Below are 24,966 nucleotides of genomic sequence, written 5' to 3'. Positions count from 1 at the left end.
CATTCTCAACAAGTTCCACCCTAGTTTAGGCCCTTATCACCCCAGGTCATCCAAGTGCTCTCCAAAGTCTGTCTATGGCCCTATACCAGGCACTGACTACAGCTGTGATAATCTTCCAGCAGCACCACTTTGAGGCATCAGCTTTATCCCTTCTATACTTTCAGGGGCTCATGACTGCCCAAGGATGAAGCCTGGCATCTAGGCTGGTCCACAAGGCTCTCTGTGGTCGGCCCCAGCCTCTCCATACTGACTCATCTCACCAACACCCCTTTTCAGGAATAAACTTAAGTCCTTGTCCAGCACCAAACTGTTCTCCCACTGCTGCCCTTACCTCCCTCTTCTCTGTCTATCCAAACCTAACCCAGGTGACAGGCACCTTGAGGCAAGGCACAGAGGATGGGAATTTGAGCAAGAAACCCAGGACTAATTTCCAGTCCACATCTGACTTAAGTTGCACCACCTCGCTCAGCTTCCATTTTACTGTCCAGGAAAAAACATGACCTACACAGCAGGGTCATCTGCCACACCAAATAAGTTAATGTGTGGGAAAGTGCCATGGGGAGCTTGGAAACAGTCCTTAAAAAAAGGGCAGCTGCCAGCTGCCTGCATCCCTTCTGAGTGCTCAGTGCCCTGACATGCATCACATACTGTGGCCCTCACCCATGCTTAGTTATCACTTGCTCTCCTAAAACCAATTTAAATTCCTGACTCCCCAGGTCAGAAGCAAATTCTCCTTTCTCAGAAGCCCCCATGCTGCTCTGAGGAAGCCACTTAAGCTCTAGTCTTTAAATTATAGACAAATCTCCCACGGTTACTTCTTCCACTGGTTGGTCTTTCCTGCCCAAGTGTAGAGTACACTCCTTTGGTTGGGAGGGGGGTGGTTATTTCAGTTGGTCTTGACTCCACAAACACACTGCTCCTGGCCTGCCTGAGCCAAGTGTGTAAAGAAAATCAGATTTTTTTTAAAGACCAGAAGAAGTAACTCTGAGAAGCTGGAGTTCCCTAAAGAGCAAGTTAAACAATCTCAGGAGCCACTGGCTGCCCAAAGGTCAGTGACAAGATGATGCAAGTTCACGGGGAAATTCCAGACAGGGCCTGAGACCCACTCACCAATCAAGTCCAAAGCAACTCAGGCAGGCCGTGCTGCCCCCCAGAAAAATGTCAGAACTTAGATATCTGCCTTGGGAAGGGCAATACCCAGAGGGAAAGAAGAGAGTTTGGAGCGGGAAGGAAGGAGAGCAAAAATTGAAAAGGAGAGAAGGGAAGACATGAAAACACTGAGGAAGAGAGAGAGAGAAGAAAAGAAACACAAGAGAAAATGAAAGAAAAGGAGATGCCGGCTCAATGCCTGCTCTGTGCCAGCACTGTGTTGCGTGATCTCCACGTCACCTCAACACCCCATGAGCAAGGGCTCTGACGCCTACTGTCAGAGAAGCCAAGTGACTTGCCTGGGGCTGCCAAAGGGTCTGGGGGTAAGTGGCTGGTCTGTAGGAGTCTAGAGTCCAGACCTCTCCCATGGCGGAGGAGAGGCTGAGAGAAGAGTCCATTCTGAGTCGGAAGGAAAGGCTCCAGCCACAGAAACCAGCGAACAAGGACCCAACTGCAAACCAGGGCTCAGTACATGTACATTATCTTTCCTTACCCTCCATGATCCCAGGGACCAAAGGGACAGAGAAGGGTAAAAACATGCACTGAGAATTCCAGCAATTAACCATAAAGCTTTCCAAAATTCAATTATTTTTGTAACAAACCCTTTTGGGCAATGTATTGTAATAACACATAAAGGCATGTGGGGCTGGGTGTCTGGTCTTTTCCCAGGCTCAAGAGAAGCTGGCCTTGTTGATTTCTGAACATGCTACACACTGGGACACCCTGGCTTCAGGTAGCAAAAAGGTAGTACAGCAACTCCTAGGGTACAAGAGTCCCCTCCTATCTCCGGGTTCAGAACCAGACTGGTATCTGGGTTCTAGGAGCACAAGGGGCTCCAACCAGAGATGTCAAGAAAAGCCCTGAGCCCAGTTGCACAGCTAAGCAGTGCAGGCAGAAGCTGACCTGAAGCAAATATTTCTGTTCCCAGCACCTCACCACCTCCCCCAGACTCCCCTTGCAGTATGATACATAATGGGTAAGCTGGGCCCAGAGATGCTGACTACGCATGTAGGTTAACCTTTGTCAACTCACAGAAATGATCTCCGATAAGAAAAAAACAAAAACAAAAGTGTGTGTGCATGTGTGTGCGTGTGTGATGTATGTGTATAACTCCTGTAAAAGATGTAAACAAAGAGTGTAAGTTTTAGGTTTGAAATAGTAAAATTCAAAATAGCCAATATCGGGCTGGCTCGGTGGCTCGGGTGGTTAGAGCCTCCGTGCTCCTAACTCTGAAGGCTGCTGGTTTGATTCCCACATGGGCCAGAAGGCTCTCAACCACAAGGTTGCCAGTTCAATTCCTCGAGTCCTGCAAGGGATGGTGGGCTCCGCCCCCTGCAACTAAGATTGAAGATGGCACCTTGAGCTGAGCTGCCACTGAGCTCCGAGATGGCTCAGTTGGTTGGAGCGTGGGCTCTCAACCACAAGGTCGTCGGTTCGACTCCCACAAGGGACGGTGCGCGGCGCCCCCTGTAACTAGCAACAGCAACTGGACCTGGAGCTGAGCTGCGCCCTCCACAACTAAGACTGAAAGGATAACAACTTGACTTGGAAAAAAAAAAGTCCTGGAAGTACACACTGTTCCCCAATAAAGTCCTGTTCTCCTTCCCCAATAAAATCTTTAAAAAAGAACAAGACAAACAAATGAGAAACAGAAACTCATAGACACAGACAATAGTTTAGTGGTTACCAGAGGGTAAGGGGGGGGTAGGGGGTGGGAGATGAGGATAAGGGGGATCAAATATATGGTGATGGAAGGAGAACTGACTCTGGGTGGTGAACACACAATGGGATTTATACATGATGTAATACAGAATTGTACACCTGAAATCTATGTAATTTTACTAACAATTGTCACCCCAATAAATTTAAAAAATAAATTAAAAAAAAAATCTTAAAAATAAATAGCCAATATCTGTTATGCCTATTTTTCTCACCAATCAAGCCAGATATAAAATTTACCCCTGGAGCCAACTGATTGTATATAGGAATCCCTAGTACAGTGCCAAGCACGCAGTAGGTGGTCCACATGTTACCATTATTACTAAGCACCTACTATGTGCCAGGCTCCATATCAAATGCCCCCTTATTAACAAATGCTATGAGGCTGAACTTATCAGCTTCCATTTTACAGAGGAAGAAATATCAACTCAGAGAGATAAACTAAGTTATCTAAGACTACACAGCTAGTCAGACACATAGCCAGTATGGAATGCACACCTTGTAAGAGTCTCCTCAGCAGCAGCCAAATTACTTAAGATTTGGCATTCCGCCCAATCCTAAGGAGGAAGGCAAGGGCAAGGAAGCCCCGGTGGACTCTAAGCACAGTCTTAGCTAAAACAGAAACAACAGGAAGTGTTTAAAAAGCAGGAGGAAACACAGAGGGAGTCTGGAAGGAAGATGCATCAAGGATAATGTCAGATGACAATATTTAGTGGAAAAATAAATAAAACAGCCTAGAACACAGAACGGTGTCAAAGTTGTGATAACAACTACCTCAAATCACGTACATGTAGGAAAGACTGACAAGAATCCTAGGGAAAAATACTTTGATGCATTGAGAAAATTGTGGATACCTTTTAACCTTTATTTTGATTTCTGTTAACATTGACAAATGCTTACACAAAAGTAATTTTAAATGCTTTCAGAGATAAAGAAATCACAAAGAACATCAATAGTTTGGCTACATAAAAATTAGAAACTTCTCTTATGTCAAAAAAGCAACTAAAATGGAAAGACAATAAATGCTGAAGACTTATTTGTAGTAAAAATGATAGGTAAAGGGTTAATTAATAATATCTTTATTAATATTAAACACTCCTGAAAATGAAAAAGAAAGCACTAAAATTGCAAAAAGGAAATAGACAAATACATGGGCATTATTCAAAGAAACACATAAAAACACAACTGTTTAATATACTTAAGGGAAAATGCTCAATCTCACCAGTAACTAAAGAATCACACATTAAAACAAGAGTAAAATACCATTTTGGTCCTACTAAGTTTCAAATATATTTTAAAATGAGAAATCAAAGTTAGCTGCTAACACCTGTGTAAAACAGGACTAATCCTTTTTTTGGAAAAAAAAAAAAGATATGTATACTAAAAGGTCTAAAAGGGTTCATGCCTTTTGATCCAGTAATCTCACACCTGGGGAGAAAAAAAAACTGAAAATACAAAGTTTAATGATGGTCAAAGGGTTATTTATTTATAAGAAAAATGAAGTCAGTTGAAAGGGTTAACAACAGTGAAGAACTGCTATATAAAATGTTAAAATCATAAATCAAAAGTGTAAATACCTCATGATTATAATTATGTTTAAAAGGGGAGAATTGAATGCAGCAAAATTACAAGGTATAAGATCAACACGCAAAAATCAGTTGTGTTTCTATATATCAGCAAAAACAATCCAAAAAGGAAATTAAGAAAGCAATTACATTTATAATAGCATCTAAAAGAATTAAACACTTAGAAATAAATCTAACCAAAGACGTGAAAGACTAATACACTGAAAACTACAAAATACTGAAAGAAATTAAAGAAGATCTAAATAAATGGAAAGGCATCCAGGTTCATGGATTGGAAGACTTGATATGTTCATACTATGTAAAGCAATGTACAGATTCAGTGCAATCCCTATTAAAATTCCAGCAACAATTTTTTGTAGAAATGGAAAAGCAGATCCTCAAATTCGTATAGGAATTGCAAGGAGCCTCAAATAGCTAAAATGATCTTGAAAAAGAAGCTAAATTAGAAGACTCTACTTCCTTACTCTGAAACTTACTACTAAGGTACAGTAAACAAAACAACGTGGTACTGGCGTAGGGACAGACATAGAGGCCAATGGAACAGAATAGAGAACTCAGAAAAAAACCAATTGATTTTTGACAAGGGTAAATGGGGAAAGGACAGTCTTTTCAACAAATGGTGCTGGGAAACCTGTATACCTACATGCAAAAGAATCGAGTTGGGCACTTAACCTATACTACACGAGGTGTGATCAAACAATACGGTGAATGTTTAAATAAAATAAAAAAATTATTACACTAGAAGACACATTGCCATTAATACCCCTCAAAATACACCCCCTTGTTTTGAACTCAATTATCCCACCATTCTTGCCACTTTCTGAAGCAGTTCTGGAAGTCCTCTTTCATGAGTGTCTTTAATTATGCTCTCGTGGTTGCCTCCATGTCCTGAATCATTGACTTTGGGGAAGAGCCAGAAGTCACACAGTGCCAGATCTGGTGCATAGCTGAATGAGGACACATCATAATGTTTTCACTTGACAGAAATTGCTGTACCAGAAACGATGTGTGACACGAAGCATTGTCATGATGGAGGATGATTTATGGCACATTTTAAAACACACCTTCTCTCAACCATAGCTCATACCCGACTGACTGCACCAAACAAGTTGAAAATTGTCACACAGTGTTACTAAGGTTCGATGCACCGCTTCCCATATGGAAGATCCCTGCCTTTCCATTGGATGGCACCCAGCAGTAGCATTCACCATATTTTCTAATCACAATGGTAAAGGCTCCATGTTACACATCACTTCTGGTATGGCAATTTCTGTCAAATAAAAACGTGATGGTGTGTCTTCATCCACCTTATTCACCAGATCTGGCATAGTGAGACTTCTGGTTCTTCCCCAAAGTCAAAATGACCATGAAAGATAAACATTTTCAATCAATTCAGGACATTGAGGCAGCCATGACAGCGTAACTAAAGACACTCACGAAAAAGGACTTCCAAAACTGCTTCAGAAAGTGGCAAGAACGTTGGGATAAGTGTGTTCGAAGCTAGGGGAAGTATTTTAAGGGGTTTAATAGCAATATCTTTTACTGTAATAATTTTTTTAAATTTAAATAGTCACCGTATTTTTTTTATCACACCTTATAAAAATTAACTAATAATGGATCAAAGACCTAAACTTAAGCGCTAACCCTATAAAATTCTTAGGAAAAAAAACCACTGAAGAAACTCTTCATGACATTGGATTTGGCAACAATTTCATGGATATGACACCAAAACCACAGGCAACAAAAGAAAAAATCTGTAAATTGGATTTCCTCAAAATTAAATACTTTCGTTCATCAAAGGATACTATCAAGAAAGTGAAAATACAACCTACAGAATGGAAGTAAACACCTGCAAACCATATATCTGACAAGGGATTAATGTCCAGAATATATAAAGAACTTCTACAACTCAACAACATGATTAATATATGGGCAAAGGACTTGAATAGACATTTCTCCAAAGCAGATATAGAAATGGCCAATAAGAACATGAAAAGATCTCAACATCATTAGTCATTAGGGAAATGCAAGTCAAAACCACAATGAGATACCACTTCATATCAATACATATTAGGATAACTATTTTTAAAAGGAAAGTGTTGAGAAGAATGTGAAGAAGTTGGAACTCTTGTGCATAGCCATTATGGGAAACAGTTTGGTGATTCCTCAAAAAGTTAAACATAGAATTACCATATGACCCAGCAATTCTACTCCTGGGTATATACCCAAAGGAACTGAAAACAAGGACGTGAATAGATTTTTGTACACTAGTGTTCATATCAGCATTATTCACAATAATCAAAAGAAAACAACCCAAGTATCCATCAATAGATGAATGAATAAACAAAATATGGTATAGACACACAACAGAATACTATTCGGCTATTAAAAGAAGTGAAATTCTGACATATGCAACAACGTGGATGAACCTTGAAAGCAAGTGAAATAAGCCAGACACAGAAGGCCAAATATTGTATGATTCCATTTATATAACGTACCTAGAATAGGCAAATTCATATAGACAGAAAGCAGAATAAAGGTTACCAGGGGTTAGGGGAGGGGGCAGAGAAGGTGAGTTACTGTTTATGGGTACAGAGTTTATGTTGGGAATCATGAAAAAGTTTTAGATATAGACAGTGGTGATGGGTACATACCTTTGTAAAAGCAATTAATGCCACTGAATTGTACATTTACAAAGTTAAAATAATATTATATTATGTATATTTTACTATAATTTAAAAAAATAGAGGAAAAGTGGCGAAGGGGAGGGACGTAATACTATTCATAATGAAAAGTATACATAGTATACCAAAATGTCTGTAGCTGCTATTTTGAGAAAAGGAATCTTTGGATGGTCTCCTCTTTCTTTTAATCACTTTCTTCTATTTTCCTAATTTTCTTTCAATTACTCTTAGCATAGGAAAAAAACAAGTTCTATGTTTTAACAGTTTTTAGGTTTTGATCATACATAGTTCACCAGTCCAAATTATTCCTTTCCATAGAAAGTTTCTTCACATTTGGACCAGCATTTACAAAGGATTTACTTAACAAAGGAACCGTAACAAAAGGAAAGAGTCACTTAAAATGAGTTAAATAAGTTATCTGTTGCACAAAGGTAAAAACTAATGTGCTCTTAAGAGGCAGTCCACTTTGGTCTGGCCACAGGCCCATGGGGCCCACTAACTCCAACCCATCAGGGCAGCAAGCCTTTCCTTTATCTGAGTTTCTATCCCAGCCTTCTGGGTGCTGAATGAGGAGAGGAAAAGGTTCAAAGGCCCTTCAGATGGACAATTTCCTCTGGATGTGGTGATAAAATCCACAATCTGACCGTCAACCAATAAATTAATAGAATGATAATTTATATGAGAGCGAGAATTTTCCTTAAATTTAACTAATTAAAATTACATTAATTCACCCTTAAAAGTACCCTAAGCCATTCCCAGAAGGTCCTGGTCCACAACAAATGATAGTGACACTGTGCTGGGTTTTTACGCAGGAGTCTGAAGGATCTGTTCTTCCCTTTCTGACAAAAAAATAAAATGGCAGGGAGATCAAATAACTCACTAAAAAGGAAGATATAATTTTTTATCTTCCTTTTTACAGTCTCATATCCACTTCCGTTGAGAATAACAAAGTCTGAATTCTTATGCAACACTTATCTAAATGTGTCGATTTTATCAGATTGATGAATTTTGCTAACAAAAGGCAGCGCTAGGAAATCTTTTATGACATATTTGGCCCATTCACAAGGCTGGAGCTTTAATTTAACCAACTTGAGAATTCTGAGGGAGAGCTGCAGGTGTTGGATCTGGAAAAAAAAAAATCATAGATGGGAAGGCATATCAATCTTTAAGACAGGGAAACAAAAACACTCTCTTCTTGCTTGCCCTCCACATGCAGGAGAAGGAGAGATGGAAGTAGCAGGATATTGTCTTGGGCTGCATAGCACAGAGGAAGCATCACTGTCTCCCAGTGACCACTATTTATTATTGACCAAAAGGCAGTGGCCCAGAAATGAAGAGAGGAATTGATAAAACAATGAGGTTTGCCAACTGCATGCTCAACAAGGACATGTTCTCATTTTCTCGACCACATCAGAATTAGTCATTCCCTTGACCACGTGAGCAACCAGGTGGCTTCTGTCCCATAGACCCCACACTGTCCCACCCCTACCCACCCAGAACAACTACTACCTTTCTGTCCACATGGACCTCTCCTATCAGAATGTGCTAACTTTTCTCCCTAGAAAAACCACCACCACCACTTCTCCCTGTCTGTATCCAGACCCTCCTGGCCACGCCATCCTTCCACCTGAGCCAGCCATCTCTGAATGGGACGGAAACCTCTTTCAGTCACTCTCTTGCACAAAATTCTTTAACAATTCCCCACTTTCCACAAGATGAAATTGTAAAATCCTCAGCATTGAAGTACTGCAAAAGTCTTTTTGTGTTACAGCCTTTCACAGTCTCCCCTCAACAACATCCATTGGTCGATCTGTCTGTCCATCCAATTTTATAAGCCTCTGTGACAGAAACATCATCATTCACCAGAACTCATATCTCCTTTTGATGACCCAGTTGCAGCTAAACAGACAGTGAGGGGACATATTCCCTGGCTAAATGAGCAGGTAGGACAGAGTCATCACCAACGGAATCTCAGTGGGAAGGGTACGCCCCTTCCAGGTCCAGGACCTACATACTGGACCTTCCTATAAATGTGAACAGCAAGGCCTGTGCCTGCTTTGACCGCACAGGCAAGGACACATCCTACAGTGGAGGGCCAGCAAGATGGAGGCAACCTGGGTTTCTGAACACTGTGAAGAGCAGAACTACCCACCCACTGCTCATGTTAGGAAATTACCTGAAAAATCAACTCCTTGCTTGTTTATGTCTCTGTATGTTTTGGCCTCTTGCAAAAGCACCTTAGACTTTTTACCCATCATGTAAGCAAGCAATGGCCAGGTGAGATCTTTTTTACTAGGACCCGAGGCTAGCAACTACCTGTCCAATCAATCCGTGTATACCCCGAAGCCTGCTTGTGTACCCTCTCATTGGCAAACCTACTTGGTGTTCTCTAGGGTCTTCTGCATTTTCTTGGTCATTTTATCAATGGCTGCCTGTCTCTTCCCTTCAGCCAAGAGGTCTATCTTGTTCAGCACTACAACCAGCTTCTGGCAGGCAATCTGCCCGATCACAAGGCACTCCGCTGACTGGGTTTGCATCCCCTTGGTCACATCGATGACCAGCATCATCAGATCAATGATCTGGGCCCCTGGGAGAAGAGAAGATAAGGTTAGAAAGGGAAAGGGGGTAGATGAGCTAAAAAAGCTGCCCAATGCCTGAGGTCAAGTAAAATCGGTCAAATTAAAAGTATTGAAAGTGGATGGTGGGCCAGTCAGGTGGCTCAGGTGGTTGGAGAGCCATGCTCCTAATGCTGAGGTCCCCAGTTGGATTCCCACATGGGCCAGTGAGCTGCACCCTCAACAGCTAAGATTGTGAACAACACCTCTCCTTGGAGCTGGGCTGCCGCAAGCAGCCATAGGTTGGCGTGAGCTGCCGTGGGCTACTGTGTTCCGCCATGAGTAGTCAGTGGCGAGCGTGAGTGGCCAGCAGCCAGCGTAAGTGGCCGGCAGCCAGCGTGAGCTGCTGTGTGCTGCCGTGGGCTGCGGTGTCCTGCCATGGACTACCATATGCTGCCATGAGTGGCCGGTGGCCAACGTGAGTGGCCGGCAGCCAGCATGAGTGGCCGGCAGCCATCATGAGCGGCCAGTAGCCAGACAAACCTGCCGTGGGCTGCTGTGAGCAGCTGACCGACAACTGGCAACCGACTGCCTCAGCCAGGGGGAGCTCATAATACCAGCAAGGGCCAGGGAGTTGTGTCCTACACAACTAGACTGAGAAACAACAGCTTCAAATGGAGTGGCGGGGAGTGGGGGAAAGGGGAGGGAGAGGTGGAAGAAAGCGGGGGGAAAAAGCGGACGGAGTGGGAAATGAATGATTATCACACATTTCCTAGCACCAGGCTGCAGGCATGTGATTTGACCTACATGATTTCATTCAATCCTCAGAACGACCATGAGGGGCAGGCATGTTAGCCATTTAGAGATGAGGAAACTGAGATTTACAAGAGAGCTCACCTAGGCCACATAGCTAGCTGGTAGCAGGGCTGGGTGACTACAGAACCGAAGTCTTTCTATTGCACCAATCCTATCATTTCATTCCATCCTACATAGGAAAAACTAGCAGAAAAAAGATCTGTGTTAGATGTGGGAACTCCCTAGAGATTTGCCAAGACAGAGAGAAGGACTGAAACAGTAAAGGAAGAGTTGGGGTCAAGAGGGGGCACCTCCTCGATGGCTCCTGGGTCTTCTCCTCACAGTACCTGTGATATCATTATGATTTTTCTCATGCTTGGCTGGACTGTATCTGCTCACTTCTGTCCTTTCTGGGGGGCTTCTTATTCTTTGTTGGGGACTAGGAGCATGCAAGTTTCAGCTATATCAACAGAGCAACATTTATGTGGGCATGTATGAGGTTTGACAATTTACTTTGCAAACTAGCCACCATGCACTTACACTGGCAGCACTGTACAAACAGCGTGGTAAGGTTTCATAACCTTGGTACATCAGTGTATCACAGCTGTGTTCATGTCGACGTGTGGTAGTTTCAGCATTGCTGAGTGGCATTCACTATTGTTGTTGTGTGTTTTTGTGTGCCATCATGAAATGTCTGAGCTTGAATTAGAGCAACGAACAAGCATTAAATTTCTCGTTAAACTTAGCAAGAGTGGAGTGAAATCAGGGACATGTTAGTCCAAGTTTACGGGGATACTGCCATAGAGAAAACAACAGTGTACAAATGGATTAAACATTTTCTGTGGGGAGAGAAAGCGTCACTGATGAAGACAAGTCAGGTTGGCCAGTAACAAGCAAAACTGAAGAAAACATTGCAAAAAATCATCAAATACTGCATCAAAATCCTTGGCTGACTAAGAAGCATAGCAGATCAAGTTATCATCAATAGAGAAACAGTTAGGAAAATCTTAACCGAAAATCTTGGGTTGTTGACGACATCAAAATGGCGGCGTGAGGTGAGCCTTTGGAAATCTCCCATGGAATTTACAATAAATGAAAAACTACAACTCTACAAAGGACTCCCTGCACAGAAGACAGGCAAGACGAAGAGTCTCACTACTAAATTCACCTAAAGGTGGACAAATTGCGCGAGAAGGGGAGGTGGGAAGGGAGAAGTGTGGAGATAGAGTCGTGCGGGATCAAGACGCAGACCTAGCTCAGTGCTCCAGGCTTGCTGAATCCCGGAACTACCGCAGCTGCGGGAGAGCGGAAAGAACTCGGACTGCTAGGGCTCCGCTGATGGCCCACAGGGCTGAGGGGATATAACACGGCTGAACCAAACACTCACGGCAGAGATCTCGGAGAAAAGACTGAGGGAAGAAGGCTGAAAACGGTGGTTTAAGCCCTCACTGCCGCAGAAAACAGAATCCTTAGGCACTGAGACTAGCCGCCCCCTCCCTCCCCTCCCAGAGCTCACCCCGCACCCATCTGTCCAGTGCTTGAAGCAGAAAAGTGACAGTGTCAGATCAAAAGAACAGAATATTTGCAGTTATGAAAACCGGGGTTCACAGACATAGATTTGCAGTCCAACTAGTTCCGGAAAAGGAGAGGGAGTTGTGGAAAGAGTACCGGCTGTGGTGGTGGTCGCCGCCATTGCTCTGGGCCACCGCTCACAACTCACCCGCCCCTGTCACCACCTATCTGGGCGGATCCCTGCAGGAGTAAACAGAACGGCTGAAACATTCAGGCTCTGAATCTGGTGCAGAAAGAGCTTTGGAACTTCAACACTCTCTGCATCCCCACACGGACGCGGCGCCCTATGACCCAGGCAAACTATTAACAGAGGAGAAGCCCGCCTTCCAGGGAATCCCCCCATTGTGTGAGAAGCTGGAATAGTGCAGAGAAAACATAGCACTATAATGTGAGAGAGAAAAAAAGCTGCAGTTGGACAGAAAATAGAACATTCTACTAACACGTACTGGAAAACAAAAGAAAGACCTCTTCCTATCAACCTCTTGCACAACCCACTCCTGTAGATGTCTAGGAAGAGAAATAATAAATCAGTAATTGCCATGAATAACCAAGGCAACAAGAAAGCTCAGAAAGAAAGTGAAAAGTCTCCAGAAAAGGCACTTAAAGATTTGGAAATATGTGACTAAAATGACAGAAAATTCAAGATTGCAGTTCTGAAAAAACTCAATGAGATGCAAGAAAACACAGAAAGGCAGTTTAATGAACTCAGGAACACAATCAAAGAACAACATGAACATTTTACGAGAGAGATTGAAATTTTAAAAAAGAACCAAATAGAATTTCTGGAGATTAAGAACTCAGTAGAAGAAATTAAGAATGAAATAGCCAGCTTAGGTAGTAGAGTTGACCAGATGGAGGAAAGAATCAGTGACATCGAAGATAGAAACCAGGAAATGACAGGGATGGAAGGAGAAAGAGACTTGAGATTTAAAAGAAATGAAAGAACTTTCTGACTCCATCAGAAAGAGCAATATAAGAATAATGGGCATACCAGAAGAAGAAGAAAGGGAGAAGGGAACAGAGTATATATTCAAACAAATAGTTGATGAGAACTTCCCAAACTTGTGGAAAGAACTGGATCCTCGAATCCAAGAAGCAAACAGAACACCTAATTACCTCAATCCCAACAGGCCTTCTCCAAGGCACACTGTACTAAAGCTCTCAAAAATCAACAACAAAGAAAGAATCCTCAAGGCAGCCAGGGAAAAGAAGATGGTAACCTACAAAGGAAAGCCCATTAGATTATCATCAGATTTCTCAGCAGAAACTCTACAAGCCAGAAGGGACTTGAACCAAATATTCAAACTATTGAAAGAGAAATTATAAGCCAAGAATAATATATCCAGCAAAGATATCCTTTAAATATGAAGGAGGAATAAAGACCGTTCCAGACATACAGCAGCTGAGGGAATTTTCTAATACACGACCTGCACTACAAGAAATACTACAGGAGGCTATTCGACCACCATGAACAGGGAAAATTTGTGGCAACCGAAACATAAAAAGGGGGAGGGTAAAGGCCTGAACCGGATATGTGAATGGAGAAAGTAAGCGTGCTGAAGAAAATGGAATACTCAAAATATCAAACTTTCTTTTACATAAACTTAAGGGTAACCACTCAAAAAAGAAAAATCCAGAACTGAAATACATCCTGTAATAAAAGAAGAAACAAAGGGAAGCATCATAGAATACCACCACACAGAACTAATAGACAACAACAAAAAGGCAAAGAAACAATGGAGACACAGTCTTACCAGAAAACTAAAGATAGAATGACAGGAAATCCTCACATATCAATAATCACCCTAATTGTAAATGGACTGAACTCACCAATAAAAAGGCACAGAGTAGCAGATTGGATCAAAAAACTAAAAAAACTAAAACCAACCATATGCTGTCTCCAAGAGACACATCTCAGCCACAAGGACAAGCATGGACTCAAAGTGAAAGGGTGGAAATTGACACTCCAAGCAAATGTTACACAGAGAAAATCAGGTGTAGCCATAATGATATCAGATGAAACAGACTTCAGGGTGAAAAAGGTAACAAGAGACAAAGATGGACATTTCATAATGGTAAAGGGGACTATACAACAAGAAGACGTAACAGTCATCAATATTTATGCCCACAATCAGGGAGCATCGAAATATACCAAGCAACTACTAACAGAACTAAAGGGAGAAATTGACCAAAACACAATTATACTAGGGGACTTAAGTACATCATTGACAGCTATGGATAGATCATCCAAACAGAAAATAAATAACAAAATAGCAGCCCTAAATGACACATTAGATGAAATGGACATAATTGACATTTATAGAGCACTTCATCCTAGAACATCAGACTATACATTTTTTAATACTGTACATGGAACATTCTCAAAGATAGACATTATATTGTGACATAAAACTGACCTCAGCAAATTTAAGAAGACTGAAATCATACCAAGTATATTCTCTGATCACAAGGCTTTGAAATGGACATCAACTGCAAAAAGAAAGCAGGAAAAACCACAAATACATGGAGATTAAACAACATACTTTTAAAGAATGACTGGTCAGGGAAATGAGAGGAGAGATCAAAAGATACATAGAAACAAATGACAATGAAAATACTTCCTACCAAAATTTTTGGGATGCAGCAAAAGCAGTTTGAAGAGGGAAATTTATCTCACTACAGGCCTATCTCATGAAACAAGAAAACTCCCAAATAAATAACCTCATGTTACACCTTAAAGAACTAGAAAAAGAAGAACAAATGAAACCTAAGGTCAGCAGAAGAAAGGAAATAATAAAAATCAGAGCAGAACTAAATGAAATAGAGAACAAAAAGACAATAGAAAAAATTAATGTGACAAAGAGCTGGTTCTTTGAAAAGATTAACAAAATTGACAAACCCTTGGCTAGACTCACTAAGATAAAAAGAGAGAAGACACTAATTAACAAAATCAGAAATGAAAAAGGGGAAGTTATCACAGATGCCACAGAAATACAAAGGATCATCCAAGAATACTATGAAGGACTATATGCCACCAAATTCAATAACCTACAAGAAATAGACAATTTCTTAGAAACATATAGCCTTCCTAGGCTGAACCATGAAGAACTGGAAAATCTAAACAGACAGATCACCAGTAACGAAATTGAATCAGTCATACAAAACCTTCCCAAAAGCAAATGTCCGAGACCAGAGGCTTCACTAGTGAATTCTACGAAACCTTCAAAGAGGATCTAATACCAATCCTGCACAAACTCTTCCAAAAAATTGAAGAAGAGACAGTACTCCCGAACTCATTTTATGAGGCCAACATTGCTACCCTGACACCAAAATTTGGTAAGGACTATCTCTGATGAATACACATGCAAAAATCCTAAACAATATTCTAGCAAATCGAATGCAACAATGCATTAAAAAGATTATTCATCACGACCAGTGGTGTTCATCCCAAGGGCACAAGGATGGTTCAACATACGCAAATCCATCAATGTGATACATCACATAAACAAAATAAAGGACAAAAATCATATGATTATATCAATTGATGCAGAAAAAGCATTTGACAAGATACAACATCCATTTATGATTAAAACACTTAATAAAATAGGTATAGAAGGAAAATACCTTAACATAATAAAGGCCATATATGACAAACCCTCAGCTAATCTCATAATTAACGGTGAAAAACTGAAGCCCTTTGCTCTACGTTCAGGAACACAACAGGGCTGTCCCATATCACTTCTGCTTTTCAACATGGTGTTGGAAATCCTTGCCAAAGCAATCAGGCAAGAGAAAAAAATAAAAGGCATCCAAATTGGGAATGAAGAAGTTAAACTGTCACTCTTTGCAGGTGACAGAATGCTATATATAGAAAACCCTAAAGACGCCACCAAAAAGCTATTAGAAACAATCAACGAATACAGTAAAGTTGCCTGCTGCAAAATCAACGTACGAAAGTCCATTGCATTCCTATATACTAACAGTGAAATCTCAGAGAAAGAAATAAAAACAACAATTCCTTTTGCAATTGCAGCAAAAAGAATAAAATACCTAGGAATAAACTTAACCAAGGATGTGAAAGACCTATATGCTGAATACTACAAGACATTTTTAAAAGAAACTGAAGAAGACACAAAGAAATGGGAAGACATTCTATGCTCATGGATTAGGAGAATCAATATAGTTAAAATGGTCATATTACCCAAAGGAATATACAGATTTAACGCAATTCCCATCAAAATCCCAAAGGCATTTTTTAAAGATATAGAACGAAAAATCATCAGGTTTGTTTGGAACCACAAAAGACCCCGAATAGCCAAAGCAATCTTAAGAAAAAAGAACAATGCTGGAGGAATCACACTCCCTGACTTTCGCTTGTACTACAGGGCAACAATAATCAAAACAGCATGGTATTGGCATAAAAACAGACAAATAGACCAATGGAATTGAATTGAGAACTCAGAAATAAAACCACATATACATGGACGGATAATTTTTGAGAAAGAAGCAAAAAACATACAATGGAGGAAAGATAGCCTCTTCCATAAATGGTGCTGTGGGAATTGGAAAGCCACGTGCAAAAGAATGAAACTGGACTGCTATCTGTCACCATGTACCAAAATTAATACAAAATGGATCAAAGACTTAAGCATAAGACCTGAAACAATAAACTGCATAGAAGTAAACATAGGTGCTAAATGTATGGACCTTGGGTTCAAAGAGCGTTTTATGAATTTGACTCCAAAGGCAAGGAAAGTAAAAAAGCTAAAATAAATGAATGGGACTATATCACCCTTAGAAGCTTCTGCACAGCAAAAGAAACCATCGACAAAATAAAGAGGCAACCAACTGAATGGGAGAAGAGTTTTGCAAACAGCAGTGTCTCCGATAAGGGGCTAATATCCAAAATATACAAGGAACTCATGCAACTCAACGACGAAAAAACAAACAAACCAATTGTAAAATGGGTAGAGGACCTGAAGAGACATCTGTCCAAAGAGGACATACGAATGGCAAATAGACATATGAAAAAATGCTCAACATCACTAATCGTCAGAGCAATGCAAATAAAAACCACAATGAGATATCACCTCACCCCAGTCAGAATGGCTATCGTCAAGACAAATAGTAACAAGTGTTGGAGAGACTGTGGAGAAAAAGGAACCCTCATACACTGTTGGTGGGAATGCAGACTGGTGCAGCCATTATGGAAGGCAGTGTGGAGGTTCCTCAAAAAATTAAAAATAGAATTACCGTATGACCCAGAAATCCCTCTCCTGGGTATCTACCCAAAAAATCTGAAAACATTTAGAGATAAAGACACGTGTGCTCCAATGTTCATTGCAGCTTTGTTTACGGTGGCCAAGACATGGAAACGACCAAAATGTCCTTCGATAGATGAATGGATAAAGAAGTCGTGGTATATATACACAATGGAACACTATTCAGTGATAAGGAAAGATGAAATAGGACTATTTGTGACAACGTAGATGGATCTTGAAAATATAATGCTAAGTGAAATAAGTCAGACAGAAAAGCAGAGAGCCATATGATTTCACTGATATGTGGTATATAAACCAAAAACAACAAAAGAAGAAGACAATCAAATGAGAAACAAAAACTCATGGACACAGACAATAGTTTAGTGGTTACCAGAGGGTAAGAGGGAGGGGGATGGCAGATGAGGGTAAGGGGGATCGAATATATGGTGATGGAAGGAGAACTGACTCTGGGTGGTGAACACACAACGGGATTTATAGATGATGTAATACAGAATTGTACACCTGAAATCTATGTAACTTTACTAATAATTGTCACCCCAATAAACTTATAAAAAGAAAAAACAAAATCTTGGCATGAAAAAGGTGTGTACAAAAATTGTCCTGAAGGAGCTCACCGATGAACAATAGCAAAGGAGGGTCGAAGTTTGTCAAGACCTTTGGGAGAGGTAAGACAATGTTTTGGGTCGTGTTATCACTGGTGATGAAACATGGGTGTACCAATAAGACCCTCGAACAAAGCGCAAAGTGCACAATGGAAGTCAGCCAATTCTCCATGACCAAAAATGTTCTGTCAGTTCAAAGCAAGAGTCAAAATGATGTTGCTAACCTTTTGTGATCAGAGGGATTATTTGTTACAAATTTGTACCAACTGGACAGTTAACCAAGTTTACTATTTGGAAGTGCTGAAAAGGCTGCATGAAAAATTAGATGAAAACGACCTGAACTTTTCGCCAATAATTCATGGCTATTGCATCACGACAATGCACCAGCTCACACGCTCCCTCTGTGAGGGATCTTTTAGCCAGTAAGTAAATAACTGTATTGGAACACCCTCCCTACTCACCTGATCTGGCCCCCAATGACTTCTTTCTTTACCGGAAAATAAAGGAAATATTGACAGGAAGACATTTGGATGACATCCAGGACATCAAGGGTAATGCGATGACAGCTCGGATGGCTATTCCAGAAAAAAAGTTCCCAAATTGCTTTGAAGGGTGGACTAGGCGCTGACGTCGGTGCATAGCTTCCCAAGGGGAGTACTTTGTAGTTGACCATAGTGATATTCAGCAAGGAGTTATGTAGCACTTTTTCTAGGATGAGTTCGTGAGTTTAACTGTCACACATCGTATTTACGTGTGTGCATGCGCATTTATGCATGTGTGCATGTTTGTGTATGCATACATGCCGAATTGTGAGCATGGCCTAAATACACAGCCACACCTGAGCTGAACAACAGCAGGTGGACAAATTACAGAGAAGTCAATGAGGGAAACCATCATTAGGTCATGTTAGGAAAACAAATGTTAGCCAGTGAAATGACTGTATCCTTTTTAATGGGATTTGGAATAGTTTAAAAAAAAACCAACATATTATTTTGTGGATGCAAGAATATGCAAACATTTCCTCTTAGCCCCATGAGAAGTTGTCACAACCAAATCATTTTCATGATGAGGCGGGGGAAGACTTTGTGGGTGACTCTCATGACCCAAACCTGCTGCTGGAGGGGAGAGAAGGTGAGAAGGAGGAGTGATCTCTTTTTCTGACACACATACTATGTGTACTATTCAGCCACTTAATCTTTATAATCTAGTGTTTCAGATGAAGAAGGTGAGACTCAGAGTCACAGGGTCACTTGCTCTATATCATACCGCCAACTGGCACCAAGGGCCACCACAAACCAGGGTGCCTGACTCCATTACTGAATTCTTCTTCCCTGGTCACTTAAACAGCTCCCCTCGCAGCTCCTCTGGCCTCCACTAGGAGAAACAGTATGTGTCTCTGACTCTAAGTAGGCCTTGGAATGTCCCAACTCTCCTCTCTCCGCTCCACTCTGCTCTCACCAGGCCCCTCTCCTACCTTACCCTATCAGCCAGGGACACAAGTGAGGCTGTGCTCCAAAGGAGCCCGGAGGGGTAGGGCAGGTGCTCACAGCAGCCCCACTGGCACCTCTTTCGTCAAGTCACCAGGCAGTAGAGCACAGGTCTCTACTATAGCCAAACAGAAGGGGGACACTGGTTCTATCATGTACCATGAAGAGGACAATTTATGTAAAAACAGACTCACCTTTTTAAATAATTGAGGCTTATACAACCTCATCATCTGAAAGAGTCTCTCTCAGTTCTACCAAATCACCAACGCACCCCTGGAAACCATCTCTGTTCCAGCTCCAGTTCCCGTGGCCCACGTCAGGCCCATGTAAGCTATTCCCCAATGGGTTCCTTCACCTTGACTTGTCCCTCTGAAATCTGTCCTCCAAACAGCCTCCTAAAAGGAACTTTCTAAAATACATAATTGATTTATATACCGTTGGGAGGATGTGGAGGGGTTAAATCAGTACAACCTCTATGAAGGTCAGTTTGGAAATAGCTATCAACATACATAATCTTTGACGCAGCCAAGCCCATGTATATGTGAAATGTCCCTATAGCATGCTTGTTGTAGCTAACGTTGAAAACCATGGAAATGTCCATCAATAGAGGACAGGGTAAAAATAAATAATGATATTCTTGTGTGATAGAATACCATATAGCCACTAAAAAGAAGGAAGAAGCTCTTTCTGTACTACTATGGAGTGATTTCCAGGGTGAAGTGAGAAAAGGGGTAGAACAATGTAATTTGTGTTAAAAGAGCAGGGGAAGGGGTGTGTGTGTGTGTGTGTGTGTTTTGTATATGAGTGCTGCTATATGCATAAAATATCTAAAAAAGAGAGAAAGAACTTTTGGTTGTCTGTTGGGAGAGGAGGAAGGTAAAAGACACACAGGAAACTCTTGACTGTATATTCGTCTGTACCTTTTCATTTTAAAGAGGGGTGTGCACTATCCATTCAGAAATACATAAAAATTATAATGCTAAGTATGTAAATATATAGTCAAATAAAACATTGACCTGACTGTGTTATTCTCCTACTACCGTGTTTCCCCAAAAATAAGACCTAGCCAAACAATCAGCTCTAATGCGTCCTTTGGAGCAAAATTTATTTAATACAATATAAGACCAGGTCTAATGTAATGTAATATAATATAATATAGTATAGTATAGTACAGTACAGTACAGTATAGTATAGTATAGTATAACATAACATAATATAATGTAGTATAGTATAGTATAATATAATATAGTATAATATAATATAAATATAAGACCGGGGAAACACTGTCCTCTGATTGAAACCAACCTCTGTGGTGCAGCTTCGGGGGTGTGCTTTTTACCTCCCAGTTCTGGTATGTTCTACCTGTGCCAAGCATCATGCTGCACTTCACAGAGCCCTTCTCTGTGCTCCTTGCGCGCGCACACACACACACACACACGGACACGGACACACACACATACACACGCTTGAGCCTAACACACCCAGGCCTCTCCACAGGTTCTCCAGTCACAAGCAAATCTGTCACCTGTCACAGGGCTATGTGGCCAGGTTTCAAGGCAGCAGGATGGGACAAAGCCTGCAGGTGAACGGCAAGGAGGAATGCCTGGATTCTTAGCCTGTGTGCCGGTCTCTGCAAAGATTTCACCACAGAATGGCCCCAGTTCCTGGCCCGGTGGCCCCTAACTCTGGTGACAAAGCTGCATTCACAAAGCCAAGGCTACTCTACTCCATGGGTGACTTAAGGATCTTGATTCAAGAGTAATTTCAACTATCTGGGCTCCCTCTAGAACCTAAATGCCATCCCTTAACTCACCCAAACTATTATTCACCCACTTTACCGATGAGGAAATTGGGCTTAGAGAAGTTAGGTGACTATCCTGGGTTCTACAGCAAGTGGAGGGTAGAGAAGACATCTGAACTCCAGTGCCTGTTCTTACCCATATGCCACACACAACCTGTCCTTGCTAATGGGGACCAGGTCCTCTCTACCCTCCTCACCCACAATCCTCACCCAGCCTCCAGTTTACCCTGGGAATCAAGGCACATCCCATGCTAATTCTCAGCCTTTCCCTGCCTTGCTTTTGCTCCTGCTCCTCTCCGCCCAGACCTCCCTTGCCCTGGCCCTTCCTCTCCACCCTACCCAGCACTGAGAGCTCACAAACCAAGGCCTAGGGTTTTAATGTGTATTCACAGCAACCAGCACAAGACCCAGCTTGGGCACAGCTTAATCTATCTTGGTTGGACTGACTAAGCAAACGATAGCTTCCCCCACATCCTCCACTTTCTTTATCCGGAATCGATTCCTTTTCTCTGAGATTCAATTCCTATCAGTCTATAAAACTATCCAGGAGAGCTTTGTCTTGGCCCAGTGGCTGAAGGGGAAAGATGATATATTCCAGGTATTTAGCTCATCTCTCGTCTGAGGCCTGTTGGGATCCTGGGTGTGGGAAATGATACTGAACTCACAAACCCAGGAAGATAAGTGCAGATGGGACCCAAACCCTCCAAGGCCTGTAGGGCTTTCCTGTGCAGCCTCACTCTGGCATCTACAAGCCGCCTTTGTTCCAGGGAGCACATAGCTCTGCTCCAAAAGGCCAGGCTCTTGAGCAGACTGCTATAGTGCAGCCAATATTAGGGACTTCTAAGGAGACCAGAGGTCACTGTGACTTGACTGGCCCCACTGAGAACCAGGGCACCACTGGAAACCGGGGTCAGCATCAGGCAAACTGCCTGCTGCTCGGCAGCAGCTCTCAGTTACTCCCGTTTCTTCATCGAACTTTTGATCAGACGACAGGAAGTGACATAACTGGCCTGTCTTGTCTTTTTCAAAATCCCTAGTATTTCCACAGAATGAATCAAACAGTGTCCTTCCCAGTTCCCACGAACCCAGGGTAGGAAATCGTTCTGAGACCAGAGGGACAGAGTGAGCGAGTGGGTGGGAAACACAGTCAAGAACTTGCAGTGTACAAACGACCCTCTATACTTCTCAGTCTATCAGAGCTTTTCATCTGGTTGTACTGATATAGAATCCTTTAAAGGTTTGCAGAATAATTAAAACAGGGTTAAAGTTTCTCAGTACTTTTAAAAATTATAATTTCCAATTCTGTAGAGTATATATCTTAATCATTTCAAAAATAAAAACTTACAAAGGTCAGTATTTAACAAAGTATAATTTATCTGTGAGATGTAATTTTCCTTCTGGGACTGAAGAAAAAAAGTGTGTTCAGAAAAAAAGTTTCAGCTGGAGAAGCAGAACGTAAAACTTTAAACATTTTAGAAACCACGAAATCAGACAGTTAATCAAAATTTGATTTTTTTAGTCAAAAACTATGCGCATTCTCAGAAGGAGAAATCATATTAAAATTAAAATAAAGAAAAACGTATTTTTAACTGGTGACTTATTAAATATTCAATAAATGATACAAATACACTGTTATCAACAACATAAAACTGCAGTGGCAATTTATATTCCACTATCATTACGACCACTTGCTAAACACATCAAATCTCCACGTGCCTCAGCTTCCTCATCTGTATAAGGACAATGACAGACTGAGTCAGTGGATTGCTGTGGCTAAATGATTTAACATATGGAAAGGGGTTAGAACAGCACCTCAGACACAGGAAATCCTCAACGATGCTAGCTGCTAGGATTGTTTTTCCTTCTATTACTCCTGCTGCAGTGGCGTGCACTGTGGTGTTCTGTGCTTCTTCCTCTCATTTTAACTGCATCTCAACTGTATGATACGGGTACCACAGACAAGAAAACACAGGCTCAGAGAGGTGAAGTAACCAAATTGAGGTCAAGGAGCAAGGACTCAGTGGGAGCGATGTGAACCCGGGCCACCGAAGTCTTTCTATCACAGCACCCTGCATCCCTGAGCAGCGATTTTGTGCCCAGAGTGGAACATTCACTCTGTATGTGGGCAGGGGCATGTGTGTCCGCACCTGTGGGTGCTGCAGGACAGCAGAGCAGGTATCAGCGGTCACCGTCAGAGTGCAGCTCCTCAGAGCCCAGTGGAAGGAGAGACTACAGCTCTGTAATCCCAGGTATGGTCATGATTGCTGCCATCTATATTCACTTATTCAGTGTATTGCTTGTCTCCCCATTTTATGGGCAAGAAGACCAAGGCTCAGGCAGGGTAAATAACTTGCCCCAAACCGTCCAGCTAGGGTGAGAACCCAGCACTGGTCAGACTCCAAAAGGCTCAGCTATCCTGACTCTGACTGTCTGCCATGAGGTGTCAAGATTTCCATCACACTGGGACCATTCTGTCTCCTTAAGGAGAATCCAATCAGGTGTGTATTGGTTTTGGGCATTTTAGTTTTCCTCCCTCTGATACGTCTCCCAAAGTAGGGTGACCCTGGAGTTTCCCTCTCAAATTCCTACTGGTTCAGGAGACGGTCTGTGCACCAGACATGTCCATCCCGCCTTCCTCAGCACAGAATCAAGGGATCTGAAAACAGAAGGGGCATAGCAAACAGGGTCATTTTGCAGGCGGGAGCTAAGGCCCAAGTAGGAGGAGGTGAGACCAGGGCTTGGGGGTTTCCAGCCAGGCGTCCAAATCACAGCGCTACCAGGGGCTGAATTTCCTCATCTGTAAATCAGAGTATAAACAAAGGTAAGCACTGCAAAAGGTTTGGGAGGGAATCACAAACCACGGGCCCTCAGTAAATAGGAGCTGCACTGATGGCTGTTGGTGTTCAGCCAAGCTCTCAGCTCTGGCTCAGCCTCAGTGTTCAGGGCCCAGCTACTCCCACTAGTCCAGGCAGCCCCAGAAAAACACACGTGGACAAAGAATTGAGGCAACTGACAGAGTGGGAGTTGGGGGAGGAGGAAGAACAGGGGAGTGGTCAGGCCCCGGCCCACCTGGCAAGGCAATGTGTCTGACTTGCACACACTGCCCGCTAGCCCTTCTCCTCACCCGACCCCCCCCCACACACACACCTGACGTCAAACATTCACGCTGTCCTATGCTGCTACACAACTGCCAGGGTCACTTCATCCCCTGCAGGATGTGCTATGAGCTCAACAGGCTGGATGCCCTAGTCAGGCCCAGACCCTCTAGTGGGGGACCAGGAGGCCATAGTAGGCACCGGTCACTGGAAGAGGCTCTGGAAGAGGCTCGACGCTCATTCTTATCAGACAGTCATTTTCATAAACAGCTTCAGAGGGAAGACAGTTTCATAACACTATTTACCCTTTCTGAGCTCCAGTTCCTCATCTGTAAAACAGGGACAATAACTCCATTTAGATTTCTATTGACCCTGTTGGAATCTCAGATACAAAGATAGGAGACAGCCCAGAGGGATGGTAGATTTTACTCTGGGGCATGTGAGCAAAGGACCCCATGGAGAGGGGAATGGCAGCAGCTCAGGAAGCCTACCTCCAGTGCCCTAGCAGGCACATGGGGAGGCAGGGAAGCAGGACAGGCCAGGCTCCCAGTCAAGACACAGCTCCACTCCTGCCAGCTGTGCAGCCTCAGACAAGTGTATCTGTTCACCTTTTGGAGCCTGGATTCCTCCTCTATAGAA

General features: G+C 42.3%; 1 protein-coding gene across 4 annotated transcripts in view; it reads right to left on the bottom strand.

The window, feature by feature from the left end:
* The window catches only part of EEFSEC (eukaryotic elongation factor, selenocysteine-tRNA specific), a 292,225-nt gene that overhangs the window by 176,895 nt on the left and 90,364 nt on the right, over positions 1-24,966 (bottom strand). For all 4 annotated transcript variants that reach the window (XR_012498843.1, XM_074340481.1, XM_074340480.1 and 1 more), the window contains exon 2: positions 9,518-9,725. Coding sequence is in view for 3 of the 4 variants with exons in the window: in XM_074340481.1 (XP_074196582.1) it covers positions 9,518-9,725 (208 nt within the window). In the remaining variant the exon portion in view is untranslated. The remainder of the gene's footprint in view (positions 1-9,517; positions 9,726-24,966) is intronic.

Source organism: Rhinolophus sinicus, linkage group LG09, assembly GCF_036562045.2.
Source record: "Rhinolophus sinicus isolate RSC01 linkage group LG09, ASM3656204v1, whole genome shotgun sequence".
Lineage (NCBI taxonomy): Eukaryota > Metazoa > Chordata > Mammalia > Chiroptera > Rhinolophidae > Rhinolophus > Rhinolophus sinicus.
The sequence above is the reverse complement of the archived record's forward strand: the minus strand, read 5'-3'. Positions and strand labels throughout refer to the sequence as shown.